Consider the following 15,000-nt stretch of genomic DNA (forward strand, 5'->3'; position numbering starts at 1 on the left):
TCCGGTCTATACCGGGGCGCCGGAAGTCTCGTCCCCTTCATTTATCAACCTTCTTCTGAAATTTACTTTTTCATGACATGACCTCTCGTTTTGTTGTTATTCTAGGTTTTTGTTTGTCTGTAGTTGTGCATTTGTTTATTAGTCTTATTTTGTTTCTCTCTCATAGATCTTATTGGAAAAGTTTTTTTTTAAATGCTAGTTTCTGCTAGTTTGTATTTTGTCTCTTCTTCTTCTTCTTCTTCTTCTTCTTCTTCTTCTTCTTCTTCTTCTTCTTCTTCGTATTCATCTATTTTTGTTTTAATTTAACTGTTTAATTTCATTCGACCTCTTCTTGTCATTGTCCATCTCCGAGAAGCGTCCATTACCTAACACAGTCTTTCATAGGAGGTTTATAATGATTTGGGGATTCTGTGATTAGTTGGTCCAGCTTATATTTTTGAAAAATTTGCCATATATATATATATATATATATATATATATATATATATATATATATATATATATATATATATATATATATATATATATATATTTATAGTGACGTACTAATCAAGATCTTCAGCATGTTTAAGGAATTGCCTAATCCATTAACTTTATGTTATGTTGCCTTACAACTACCACAGGGCCACTAAAGCCTACTGAATTGTTCACGGTATGTTAAAAAGATTACAGGTAAATGAAATACTATAATCAAACATAGGTTTTTATTGTCTTACAAAGTGACGGAAACCAGATTTCTTAACCTTTTCCACGTTAAGTTTCATATTTGTTTATTTTTTAGTCTAATTATCAGTAAAGTAAATTTTTTATTGTATGCTTTGTCAATATATTAAGCATAAGGAACAATAAGTAAATTTTCTTAGAAGTAATTTTCAATCAAATATCATAAGAATGTTGCTATATGAATGGTATAGCAATTATAGGAAAAACATAATTTTTTTCAATCTTGAAATTCTTATTCAAATCATTTTGCTCTTATGAATAATAGGTAGAGATCTGATTATTTATTTACAAATTGGGATAAGGCGCGTTTTTTTATTACCGTGCCAGGGCTTCTGAAAAAACAAAAAGTTGTTCCCTAGGTACCAACACCGGACCGGTCCCATGTCATCCAATCCGCCATGTGTTGTTTCTTATTCATTTATCTTTTTCCTTTACTTTCAAACCGTCCTGTCTCCAGCGGGAGGCGGCGGCAGCAGCAGCAGCAGCAACTCCTCGGACCCCTAGGCCTTCCCCCTCTCAAACGAGCAGTGGCCCTCAGTCAACCTACAACCACGGGTCGAACAACACAACGCCAACGCACTCTAGGTAAGTGTGTCTCTCTTCATGGGCTCTTGTTTCTTTGCGTACTCATCTGGTTCCTTATTTTACGACCCTTGCCTGCCAGTGAGTAATGGAAATAGCGACGACCTTTGTGATGTCAAACATCGTTTTACCATGTAAGGCGTAACTAAATGGTGTTCGGATATTTTTCGTTGATATATATATATATATATATATATATATATATATATATATATATATATATATATATATATATATATATATACACACACTTGTATATCATCACCATCAGCCATTTCTAGTCCACTGCAGTACAAAGGCCTCATATATATCCTTCTATACGTGTCACTATGGTCTTTCTATGCCAGTCTTCACCCGCAAATTTTCATAGATCGTCAATCCATTGTCTTCTCTTCCCCTGCTTCGGTTACAATCTCTAGGGACCCATTCAGTTATTCTTCTTGTCCATCTATTATCTGCCATTCTTACTATATGTCCTGCTCATGGCCATTTCTTTTTCTTTCATGCTGTTAGAATATCCTCTACTTTAGTTTGTTCTCGTATCGATGTTGCTCTTTTCTGTGCCTTAGTGTTATTCCCATCATTACTCTGTCCATAGCTCTTTGAGCTGTAACTTTTAGGTTATAAGGCTTTAGTAAGGGTCCAAGTTTCTAATGCAGAAGTTGATACTGGTAGGACCATTTGATTGAGTACTTTATATCGAAAAAGTGGCATTTTATTTTTCATAATCTCATTTTGTTTACCAAAATCTCTCCACTCCATGCTTATCCTTCTTTTAATTTTGGTCTCATGGTCTTACTGTCACTTACTGTCTGCCGTACGTACAGAGATTCATAAACAATCTATAGAGGTTCGTCCATAACTCCTATTGGTTGTGGTTCTGTATTTTTATTAAATACTTTGGTAGTTTTACTCATATTTATTTTCAGCCCTACATATCTGCTTCCTCTACTCAAATCTTCTATCACCTTTTGCCATCCCTCCCTTGAGTCAATAAATAGAACTTTGTCATCTTCAAATCTTAAGTTGTTAAGGTATTCCCCATTAATAGTAATTCCTACATTTTCCTAATATAAATTCTTAAAATAAGTTAAAAGAGTTGGGGTCTTCTTTTGTCAATCAAAATTTTCTTACTATCATTATGTAGTTTTAGGATTCCTGTACTTCCCATATAGATATCTTCAAGCGTTCTCAATTAGATTCATTTATTCCTTGTCTTGTAAGGGCTTTCATCACTATCGATGTTTTTACAAAATCTAAAGCTTTTCATAGTTTTGTAATAACTGTTGATTTTTCAATTAGCTGGTTAATTACATGGATATAGTCAATTGTTGAATATTCACTTCTAAGGCATGTCTTCTCTCTTGATTGATTCAAGTCTAGCTGTTTTTCTATACGACATAACATGATCTATGTAAATATTTTGTATTCTACTAAGAGTAAACTTATTGGTGGGAATTTTGTATAATGATAAAGCTTTTCCAACTGCAGGTATTAAGTATAACAAATAGATGCATGTGGAAGGACATGTCTAAAGCCTTGGTCATACATTAGACTAGCAGGGGCTGATGATGATTATACACACACACACACACACACACACACACACACACACATATAACGGATTTTGAGCGAAGCGAAAAATCTATTTTTGGGTGAGATGGCCATGTCGTCCTGATGGAAGGTTTCTTCAGTAGCTTCCTTTGGATACATATGACTACCATAATATTCCCAGAGAATTAAACTAAAGGTTTTCACAGAATTCTAACTTCTGGAGCGAGTACTCTAAGGGTTATCCCTTTAGTATATCGTATATCAACAGGGGACGCATGCATTAACACGTCACATGGCCATCTGCACCCCACCTAACGTTTACGCTTCGAGGGGGGAATGTGGCGAGGTAACTGAGGTGCCGTTCCAAAGTTACCCTACCTTCGTCACTGTTACGATACTCGCAACGTAAACAAACCGCCGCCATACTTGTGTGACGTCACGTCCACCCTCACCATTCTGTTCTAGCTCACTACCAGCCTCCGATACAATACAGCAGGGAGGGGCTGAACTGGAACAGTTGGGCGGGTCCATCAGGACGACATGGCCATCTCACCCAAAAATAGATTTTTCGCTTCGCTCAAAATCCGTTTTTTGGGCTCAAGCCATGTCGTCTTGATGGAAGTGTACTAGAGAATTAATGTATCGTGGATTTGTTCCCAATTCAAGTGCCTGGTACTCCGAATAAACATTCCCGTGGTCTGGTGACCAAAGAGACCATGACATCTCCGTTAAATGTCACTACCAGAGGCATTACAACGACCTGGCGTCCCGCCCCCCTGGCGAGGAAGGTCCTAGTAGGACAAGAGAACATCTCGAAGTAATCTGACGAGGAGAGACTCACCTGGTTAAGAAATCGTGCCGGTCTCAAGACAGATCAGAAGGGTAAATATTTGTGTAGGAACAAATTTATACCATTAGGTGAGTACATATAAGATAGTAGGTATACTAATCATAATAAACTCTAGAGTAGGTTCAGTAAAACAAGAACAGCAATATATTTTCATATAGAAATAGGAGCGAAAGAGACGCATGTGGTAAATAAAATAAATATTTTATTTGAAATTTGCATGGAAATATGAAAATTTATGTACAATAATAAAATACAATAATAGACATAGATATGGTAAAAGATGGTGATGCAGAATCTGAAAGGGAAACAATCTTTTCTGTAATCACTTGTTCCTGAGGAACGCCAGTCTTTTAAATCAAAATGCATTTCATGTCCGAGAACATGTGGCACACGTGTACGAATTTATGTTGTTTCACCTTGGTAAAGGACAGTCCATTAGTGACACTAAGTGTCCCTTGAAATCACTATGTATCGCACTAGGGTCAACACAGGCACCCGTTTGAGGTAAAGTCTCGAAAAACTCACTGTCCTACGCAGCACTAAACAGTAGGTTTCATCACGCTACCTGCTGCCACCACGAATCGCTTGATTTCTTGCACCTGCTTCGAATAGTGTTTGAAGAACACTCTAGGGGACTTCCAGCCTGTGAAGGATCGGAGGCTTTTGAAGCCCATTCCTTGGAAGAAATTTAGGGAAGAGGTGACTTTCCTAGGATCGTGACCTGCGGGTGTACTGTCGGGATGAGCTCTGCAAATGAAGTAGGTGATTTTCGCTCTAAGTTGTTTTACTGACAGGTCGCTGCCCGACGTTTCTCCTTTGAAAAGCTGTCCTCCACCAAAGTCAGAAGTTCTTCGAAGATAGACCTTAAGACTTTCCACTGGGCATAGAGAGACATCTTCCTTCAGGGGACAGATTCTCCATGGGCCCCATCTTTTGGTGGGAAGTTCATTTTTAGCGAGAAACGTGAGGTCGGGGAAGAGAGTAAGTTCCCCCGTGTCGGCGAACTGTATCTGGCCATCTTTTCTTGATAATGCCACTATTTCACTGACTCTGGCTCCCGAGGCAAGAGCAAAAAGGAAGATTACTTTCTGAGTCAAGTCTTTCAGAGGGCAAGAATCATTGTCCAGGCTAGAGGCAAAATGAAGCACCTTATCCAGGGACCAGGTGATGGGTTTCGGTGAAGGTGCTGGACGGAGTCTAGCACACGCCTTTGGGAGTTTATTAAAGATCTCGTTGGATAAATCTATTTGGAAGGCGTATAGAAGTGGTCTGGTCAAGGCCGATTTGCAAGTGGAAATCGTATTGGCTGCCAAGCCTTGTCCATGAAGGTGAATAAAGAAGGACATGCAAAAATCAATGGAGATTTCCGTAGGATTTTTTGCCTTGACGAAGGATACCCACTTCTTCCAGGATGATTCATATTGCCTTCTGGTAGACTTTGTTTTATATTCCTCTAGGAAGTCTAAACTTTTCTTCGAGATCCCAAATCTTTTCTTCACGGCTAGGGAGAGAAAATCATGAGATGAAGATCCTTGACTTTCTTTGATGAAGCGAGGACAGTCGACTTCTGCACCTGTTGGGAGAGAACTGGGCCCGGCAGAGGGATCAGCTTGGGCTGTAGCTCCAGGACTAGGGGGAACCAGTTGCTCCAGGGCCACTTGGGAGCCACTAGGGCTGCTGTCCCTTTGAAGGTTCTCAGTTTGGAGAGGACTTTCAGCAGAAGGTTGGGTGGAGGGAACAGATAAATCTTGGACCATCTGTTCCAGTCCAGGGACATGGCGTCCACTGCTTCCGCTTTGGGGTCCTCGTAAGGGGCCACATATCGAGGAAGTTGCTTGTTGTCGCTCGTCGCGAAGAGGTCGATCTGTAGTTCCGGGACTTGACGAGAGATGAAGGAGAAAGATCTTGCGTCTAGGGACCATTCCGATTCTATGGGGTTTGTCCTCGATAGAGTGTCTGCCGTCAAGTTGCGGAATCCTTGTAGGTGAACTGCAGACAGGTGCCACTTCTTCCTGTCCACTAGGCGGAAGATGGATAATAGCACCTGATTTAGGTGGGGCGATCTCGAGCCCTGACGATTGAGACATCTGACTACTACCGAGCTGTCCAGAGTTAGACGGATGTGTATCGAAGGACGCGGGGATAATTTCTTCAGAGTGAGAAGAACCCCCATGGCCTCCAAGATGTTGATGTGAAACGTCTTGAATAGGGGAGACCATGTTCCTTGAACTTGTCGTTGATGGGAGTGGCCCCCCCCCAACCCTCCAGAAAAGCGTCCGTGTGGATGTTGAGCGATGGAGGTGGAGGTTGGAGAGGGATGGATCTTTTCAAGGTCCTTGCTTCTGACCACGGGCTTAGCAGGGAGTGAAGCCTGTTTAGTAGGGGTCTCTTGACGTCTCTTGGAGCGACGGATGCGTTTTGTCTCCAGATTCTTGGTGCATCCTTTAGCTCTGCTCGTAGCACTGGGTTTGTCACTGAGGCGAACTGTAGTGAGCCGAGAACTTGCTCTTGCTGTCGTCTTGAGATCTGTTTGGATTTGAGAAGTCTTCTGACAGACCCTGCTATTTCTTTCCTTTTCTTTAGTGGAATGGAAAGGCGGTGTGACTGAAGATCCCAATGGATTCCTAACCATTGGAACTTCTGAGCTGGAGCGAGGCGAGACTTCTTGGTGTTTATTTTGAAACCCAGATGTTCCAGGAACTGGGTTACTTTGCTGCAAGCTTTCAAACACTTTTCTGGCGAAGTTGACCAGACCAGCCAGTCGTCGAGGTAGGCCATCACTTGGACGCCCAGAAGGCGTAGCTGGTAGATGATCGTGTCTGCTAGCTGGGTGAAGATTCTCGGAGCCACGTTGAGCCCGAAGGGCATGGCTCTGAAGGCGTAGCTTCTTCGATTGAGCCGGAATCCTAGGTAGGAGGTAGCGTGGTGGTTCATTGGGATGTGCCAGTAGACATCCGCCAGGTCTATTGAGACCGTGTAGGCCTTGTGAGGCAGTAGGGCTCTTATTTGTTGAAGAGTCAGCATCTTGAATTTGTTGTTCGCAATGAACTTGTTGAGGGGTGACAAGTCGAGAATAACTCTGAGTTTGTCTGAGTCTTTCTTGGGAACACAAAACAGTCTTCCCTGGAACCTGGTGGACTTTACCCTCTTGATCACCTTCTTGTTCAAGAGTTCTAGGACATATTCTTCCAAGAGGGGGGTTGATGGCTGGAAGAATTGGTGGAAGGTTGGAAGTGGTTGTGTCCAGCTCCAACCCAATCCCTTCTTGATGATGCTGTGTGCCCAAGGATCGAAGGTCCAGCGATCCTGAAAGTGGCGGAGTCTTCCTCCCACCGGAAGCACTTCATTGCTTCTGGTTTCCCGAGGTCTTGCCACCTCGGCCGCTAGCTCCCCTTCCTCCTCTGCCCCTGGAGGGGCGGTGCGAGGAGTCTCTGCCTGAGCCTCTACCTCTGGGACAAAAGGTAGTTGACTGACGCTCGTAGGAAGGGGTAAAGGCCGGTGATTGTGACACCACTGGTTGGGGGACCAACTGAAAGGTCTGTTGCGGTTGAGTGACCACTTGGGTAGTAGCGGGAGCCGGAAACTGGCGTTTTTGTTGACGCTGCCGGGGTCCTGGTTTGGAGGATTTCCTCTTAGGCTGAGGGCCTTCGTCCTGAGAGGATTTCCTCTTTCGTGACATGCCGCATTTGTTGAGAAGATTCCGATTCTCAGAGGCGGCTTTGTCGACGATCTCTTTCCCAGATGTTGGAGGAGATGAGTTTCCGGGGTTCGTGTTTCACTGCTGCGTTGGCAAACATGAACTCTCTGCAGGTTCTTCTGGCCCTGATGAAGCTGTACAGGTCCTTCATCACAGTCACTAGGTGGGTTTTGGCAAGAACCATATAAAGGTCTGGGACTCTAACGTCCCCGGCCATGACCGCGAGCTGAATCTGGTGAGACAGGGAGGCAGCCAGTCTCTCCTTGGTCTCTTGTTCCCGACGAAGAAGGTGGTCATTCAGTTTCGGGAGGTCCTCGTTGAACTGACGTCCAGCTACGTCAGGGTCCAGCTTCCCAACCGTGAAGGTGAACTGGATATCTTTCCAGAACTTGTCGTCGGGGGGAAGGGGGAGGGAGAGAGGCCTACACTCCTCCAGGGTAGGACAGGGTTTTCCTTCCTCCACCGCCTTCATGACCGCATGAAAGGCTTTTTCCACGAAGGGGAAGGATGCGGAAGGGGGAGCAAGAAAGGACGGGTGCTTCTTGCTCAGAGCCAGCATTTTCGAGTTAGTAAAACCGCGGCTCTTCTGGCAATCTGCCAGTAAAGCTTGGGCCTTTGAGTGATCAAAAACAATCACCTCTTCGGGCTCAGTCTCCTCCTTGGAGGCCGTTTCGGTCCTAAGTCAGACGTAACAGTCCGGGTAAGCTTCGAAATTAGGGAAGAATTCCACTTCTTCCAGGAGGATAGACCCTAGCTTGTCATTAATGAATATTTTGCCAGTTGTGATTGGCATATGCTTGGCGTACCTCCAGGGGTTAGACTCAGAGCAGGAAGGAAGGTCCTTAACCGAGATCTTCTTCGGTTGCCTCAATTCCATGAAACGGCTTGTAATCTGGGCAGAATGCTTGCTAAGCTTCTCGTCCATTAAGGCCACCAATACCCGGATGGCATCTTCGGTGGCAGGAAGCAGGGGCTGCGGTGCGGCGGAGGTAGAGGGGACTGGCTCCTCGACCACTACGGGAGCTGCCGGAGGTGGAGGGGTGACCTCGCCCTCCGAATCAGGGTATTCCACCTGATCCTCTCCTTCCTCTGGATCCTGGCCCATGAGGGTCCTCTCGGTGTCGTCGGACACGTCTGACATCTTCTCCACCTCGTCTAGACTACAGTTGCTAAGCGTAGTCTCGATGTCCGGTTCTACGGTCACTTGAACTAAGGGGATCTGATCCTGGGGGATCACAAAATCTGCCGACGCTTTCGGGAAAAGGATGGCCCTCATCTTCTCGTTGGGGAGATACGGCCCGGCAGCGTTTTTCTGGAAACCGCGCACCCACCTGCGCAGTTTCTCTCGAGCATTGACCCTGGCTTCTAAGGACGGGGGGTTGTCGAACCCCTCGTCGAGGAGGCCTTTGCAGACTGGGCAGGACACGGGATCCCAATACTTGAGGTTGCCCTTCTTTGCAGTATAGGGGGCGTGGGTCCGACACGCACCATGCACGTAAATGTCCGGGCGGCGAACCGAGCAGAAGGGCCTCTCACACTTCAGGTACTCCTCCTGTAAAAGATAGAGAACATGAGTACATGGAAATAGAGTCATGACTTACATTACTCTTAAATTAAGATTCCTTAATCTAATTCTTAAACTTAGAATTGTGTTATGTGAGCTCCGGATAGGTAAGCTAGAAAAGAAGTAGGAAGACACATACTTGTGAATCCCGTCCAGCCAGGTACCGCGACCTTTTCTGCTGGCAATTCCTTAGAACCTGAGGTTATAGGAGAGGGAATGGTATCCCTATGGGGAAGCCAGACTAGGCTTCCTTATAAAGGAATTGTCTGCAGAGTAGGGAAGGTCTGAAATCGTTCAGAACCTAGATAAAGGAGGGGAAAATAGGATAAACCCCTCAATATTTGGGAAGGTCCCGGTAAGAGACTGCACTGAGAAGCACAGAGTATGCTGGAAACATTGTATTGTACACTCATACAGCTCAGACACTGTCTTCAGGGTATGAAACAGCAAAGAAGATCAGTCTGTCTATATGGATGTATAAGTCGACTGCCGGCATGGGGCCGGCAGCCGGGGGGAAGGGGTGCTTATCCCTAGAAGCCGCGGAGCGTTGCCGGCATGCCGGAGGCCTAGTCCGGCGGGGTAAATCCATCAAGGCTACACACTGAGCAGCAGAGAGGTAGGAAACACTTGTAGGGGCGACCGCCGGCACGGCAGCAGGTCGCCGGCAGGGCGGAGGCCTCCGGCAGCCGGCAGGGCGGAGGCCTCCGGCAGCCGGCAGGCTGTCGCAATGGTGAACCTAACTGGATACATAAGATGGAAGGTGTCTGAGAAGCCGACGGCAGCGGCGGCGACCCCCGGCGGCGGCGGCAAGGGGCGGCGGCCCCCGGTAGCCGGCAGGCTGACGCCATAGTTGGTCCTCAGACCTGGGGTACTGGCGGCTAGCGGCAGCAAGGGGCGGCGGCAAGGGGCGGCGGCCCCCGGCAGCCAGCAGGGTGTTGCCCTAGGTAATCCTGAGATAGGAACGTCCTATGCAGTAGGGAGTCACCTGGCGTGCCGGCGGCGGTCGCCGGCAGGCGGAGGCGGCAGTGGACCGGCACCATGATAGAAGAGAGAAAGATAAGGAGGGAAGGAGGAAGGGTAATGTTCGATACCCAACCGGCTTTCCTCTGGAAGGAGTGTACTCATGATGGGGGGGGGGGGGAACAACCTATCATCCGACGCCAGGGACCCGGCAGACGGCTGGATGCCTATGGTAATCCAAGGGAGGATCAGAGAACACTCTAAACAGGGAGGGGGTGGGGGGGGGAGGGTGATCTTCTGCTGGCAGGGCGGCCGCTAACACAACCCCATAGTTCGACTATGAGGGGGAAGTGTAGCAGAGCAGCCACCCAGGCAGGAGAGCGCAGCTTAACCTACAATTCTCCCTTAGGGGGAATTGTATGACACCAGACAGGGGTGTGAAGGCAAGCTGACACAAAGGATAGAGTGGGGGGGGGGGGGGAGGGGGCAGAATGGATCGCGATCCTAAAGCTCCCAGAGGGTGGGGGAATCTGTTTTCTAGACTACCCAGGCATGAGAGAAGCGCTCTCCAACCCTAGGGTAGGTTAGCTCAGAGTAGGAACAGAACTGGTGTACTGTCCTAAACTATAATAAAACAGAAACCCCCAAGGCCTAATCTAAACCAGGAGATCTCCTCCTAGATTAGGTAAGGCTGGGGATGCATATCGCTAGGCTACAGGAGGAAGGGACGAGTCCCAACCAAGAGCAGTCTAGGGGGGAGGGCTAGGACCCCCCACCTTCAGTCTCAGTCGATACCCCAAGGGAAAGACGTTCCTTGGGGTGGACTGGGATGAACGATAAGTACTCTGGGGTTCTGACCAAAATCCCCCCATACACTATGGGAGGGAAGAGGGAAGAACTACCTAGCTTAACCTACCCGAAATATTTCGGGTAAGGGGCTAGGAATAGCGAGGCTACCCAGAGGGAGGTTACCCTAAGGTAATAGGGGAGATAAGGAAGCATGCAAGGGTCCCAGCGTTGAGTTAGGTGTGGCCTGGCTGGACTAGGCACCGTCCCTTGTATGGTCCCTCGAAGGCGAAAATGTGTGTAACACTGAATCTTGTATATGTTTAAAAATGCCTATATCTTCATTAACATAAACACTAGGAACACTTATTATATCATGCAGAAGTGAACATGAAAACTAGGCTGCGGCCTATGCTAGGCTGAAAGGCTAGTATGGGGTCGGCTAACTAAGAGCGCCGAAGACTACTATCGGCATAATATAACTTATTCCTAATAATGAAGACTAATTAACTAAAGATTTAACTTAGTTATAAGGCCGGATAAGGCTGTTCTGGCTATTTAAGCCTATATCTTCATTAACATAAACGCTAGGAACACTTATTATATCATGCAGAAGTAAACATGAACACTAGGCTGCGGCCTATGCTAGGCTGAAAGGCTAGTATCGGGTCGGCTAACTAAAAGCGCCGAAGAATACTATCTGCATAATATAACTTATTCCTAATAATGAAGACTAAATAACTAAAAATTTAACTTAGTTATAAGGCCAGATAAGGCTGTTCTGGCTATCTTAATAACGCATGCAAAGCGAACAGCAGCGCCGTGAAATGGCGCCTCCGGGCAAGGCACAGCTCGGCCACAAAACGCAAGATTTTAGCGTAAAAAATCGTTACTCGACGGCCAGAGCTTATTTAAACAATACAAGAACCTGGTACTCAACTTTCCAGAAGAAGGTGAAGCAGAAGTCTGAGACATCTTGAAGGATGCACAAGAAATACTCCGATCAAAGGGAACAAACAAAAGGCTAGGAGAGCTACCATGAACGGAATGGTGAGGGCGGACGTGACGTCACACAAGTATGGCGGCGGTTTGTTTACGTTGCGAGTATCGTAACAGTGACGAAGGTAGGGTAACTTTGGAACGGCACCTCAGTCACTTCGCCACACTCCCCCCTCGAAGTGTAAACGCTAGGTGGGGTGCAGATGGCCATGTGACGTGTTAATGCATGCGTCCCCTGTTAATATACGATATTCTAAAGGGATAACCCTTAGAATACTCGCTCCAGAAGTTAGAATTCTGTGAAAACCTTTAGTTTAATTCTTGGGGAATATTATGGTAGTCATATATATCCAAAGGAAGCTACTGAAGGAACCTTCCATCAGGACGACATGGCTTGAGCCCATATATATATATATATATATATATATATATATATATATATATATATATATATATATATATATATATATATATATATATACATTATGTATATATTTACATATTCAAATGAGCCATATATATTTTGATACATTAATGTCTGGATTCTCTTAACGAGCACGGGATCAGAGCCCCAGGCGAAATCACACAAAGACAAGAGGCTCTTATCCCGTGGTCGTTAAGAGAATCCAGACATTAATGTATCAAAATATATATGGCTTATTTGAATATGAAAAATACGTCTTAATGTGCAAAATTTATCATATACACACACACACATACACACACATATATAATATATATATATATATATATATATATATATATATATATATATATATATATATATATATATATATATATATATTCGTGTGTGTCTGTGTCTGTGTGTGTCCATGTGAGTGTGTGTTCCCAAAAGAATCTCCTGAGATTTATCTTCCCAAAGGGGACTCTAATGGACATGAGTATATAAATAGGTCGTTTGTGGTGATGGATTAAGTTATAAAGTCCTTCCGCCATGGTCCCAGAAATTATGAAGTCTTCATGCATTGTTCTTGGTAGTTGAGAAGTATCTACTCTCTGTTTCCAGTAGTTTAAAAGTCCTTAAGATTTGTTCTCAGGAGCTTAAAAGTCATTATTCTTTTTTTCCGAGAGTTAAGAAGTCATTACACTATGTTCCCTGGCGTTAAGAAGTGTTCATCCTTTTTTTTCCGGGAAGTGAAAAAGTCCTTACACTCTGTTTTAACCAGGAGTCAAAAATTCATTATGTTTTTTTCTCCAGGAGCTAAGAAATCCTTACATATTGTCCCTGGTGGTCAAGAAGTCCTTAAGTTTTTTTCTCGGGGCTATAGAAATCCTTACACTTTATTCCCCGGAGTTAAGAAATCCTTATACTTTCTTCCTGGGAGTTGAAAATCAATATGCTTTGTCCTCGGGAGTCGAGAAGTCCTTATGTTTTGATCCTGTGAGTAATGATGACCTTTTGCTTTGTTCCTGAGAGTTAAGGAGATCTCACGCTTTATTCCTGAAGTTGAATAGTCCTTACGCTTTGTCCCCTGTAATCAAAACGTCCTTATTCTTTGTTCTCGGAAGTTAAGAAGTCTTACACTTTGTTCCCAAAGGTTAAGAAGCCCTTATGCTTTGCTACTGGAAGTCGAAAACATCTAACTCCTTGTCCCTCATAGTTGAGAAGACTTTATGCTTTATTCCCGCGAGTTAAAAAGTCCTTACAATTTATACCCGGATATCAAAACATCTTTATTCCTTGGAGCTAGGAGGACTTTACACTTTCTTTCCAGGAGCATATAAAGTACTTACACTTTGTCGCCAGGTATCATGAAGCCAATACGGTTTGTTCTCAAGAGGTAAGAAGAATTTATTTTTTTTTCCCAGAAGTTCAGAAATATTTTTGTTTATCTCTCGGAAGTTAAGAAACCCTTACTCTTTGTTCCTGTCAATCAAGACATCCTTTTGCTTATTTCCTGGCAGTCAAGTAGTTCTTGGACTTTGTTTCCCTGATTTAAGAAATCTTTACGTTTTTTCCCCATGAGGTAAGAAGTCCTTATGCTTTGTTCTCAGGAACTGAAGTCCTTACGCTTTGTTCCCGGGGATTAAGAAGTCCTTATGCTTTGTTACAGTGAGTTAAGAAGTTCGTATGATTTCATGCCAGGAGTCAAGAAGTCCTTTCGCTTTGTTTTCGGGAGTTAAGAACTCTTTTGGCTTTGTTTCCAGTAATTAAGAAGTTCTTATAGTTTGTTCCCAGAAGTTAAGAGATCTTTATGCTCTATCCTCAGGAGTTCAGAAGTCCTCATGCTTTTTTCCAGAGGCTAAGAAGTGCTTAAATTTACTTCCCAGGTACTAAATAAGTTCTAATGTTTTGTTCTCGGGAGTTAAAAATTCCCATATATATATATATATATATATTTATATATATATATATATATATATATCCATCCATATATATATATATATATTATACATATATATATATATATATATATCTATCTATCTATCGATTTATATATATATATATATATATGTATATATATATATGTGTGTATATATATATATATATATATCCCCATATGTATATATATATACATATATATATATATATATATACATACATTACATACATATATATATATATATATATATGTATATATATACAATTATATACATATATATATATATATATATGTATATATATATATATATACATATATATACATACATATATATATATATATATATTATTATTACTTGCCAAGCTACAACCCTAATTGGAAAAGCAGAATGCTATAAGCCCAAGGACTCCAACAGGGAAAATAGCCCAGTGAGGAAAGGAAATAAGGAAAATCGGCAAGAGAAGTTGAGGAACAATAATATTAAAATAAATCTTTCATATATAAACTATTACTATCTGATCAAGTCCCCAAACCTAACCACGGCCATGATTTTGTAGACGAATTCCAGGAGATATATTGAACACCCTTAGATTTATAACAAAATCTATTCACCAAGGCACTTACCCCAATTTTGGGGGGTAGCGACATCAAACAAATGAACAGAAGGGCACCTTTCCTCTCTCCGCTCCTTTTAGCCTGACGAGGGAACCAGCCGAGTTTGGCTGGTACTACTAATAATAAGATAATACAGTACCTCTAATAAGGAATTGTCGAAAAAAGGATGGTGTTCCTAATCTGTATGGGGGACCACGAAATAGATAAAAAAAATCCGAAGTTCCTCCATGTTGAGTTTCTTCTGAGCTCCTTAGCAAATTTTGATTACTGTACATTATGAAACTACAAATCCACCAAGTGAAATACAACGGCTTTTGAAAACATA

The 15,000-nt window shown here is 43.5% G+C and overlaps 1 protein-coding gene across 1 annotated transcript in view; it reads left to right on the top strand.

Moving 5' to 3' along the window:
- LOC137617144 (centrosomal protein of 104 kDa) overlaps positions 1 to 15,000 on the top strand; it is a 450,090-nt gene that overhangs the window by 367,091 nt on the left and 67,999 nt on the right. Inside the window, exon 13 of the mRNA XM_068347001.1 lies at positions 1,181 to 1,308. Within this exon, the coding sequence (XP_068203102.1) occupies positions 1,181 to 1,308 (128 nt within the window). The remainder of the gene's footprint in view (positions 1 to 1,180; positions 1,309 to 15,000) is intronic.

This window comes from Palaemon carinicauda, chromosome 23 (genome assembly GCF_036898095.1).
Source record: "Palaemon carinicauda isolate YSFRI2023 chromosome 23, ASM3689809v2, whole genome shotgun sequence".
Classification (NCBI taxonomy): domain Eukaryota; kingdom Metazoa; phylum Arthropoda; class Malacostraca; order Decapoda; family Palaemonidae; genus Palaemon; species Palaemon carinicauda.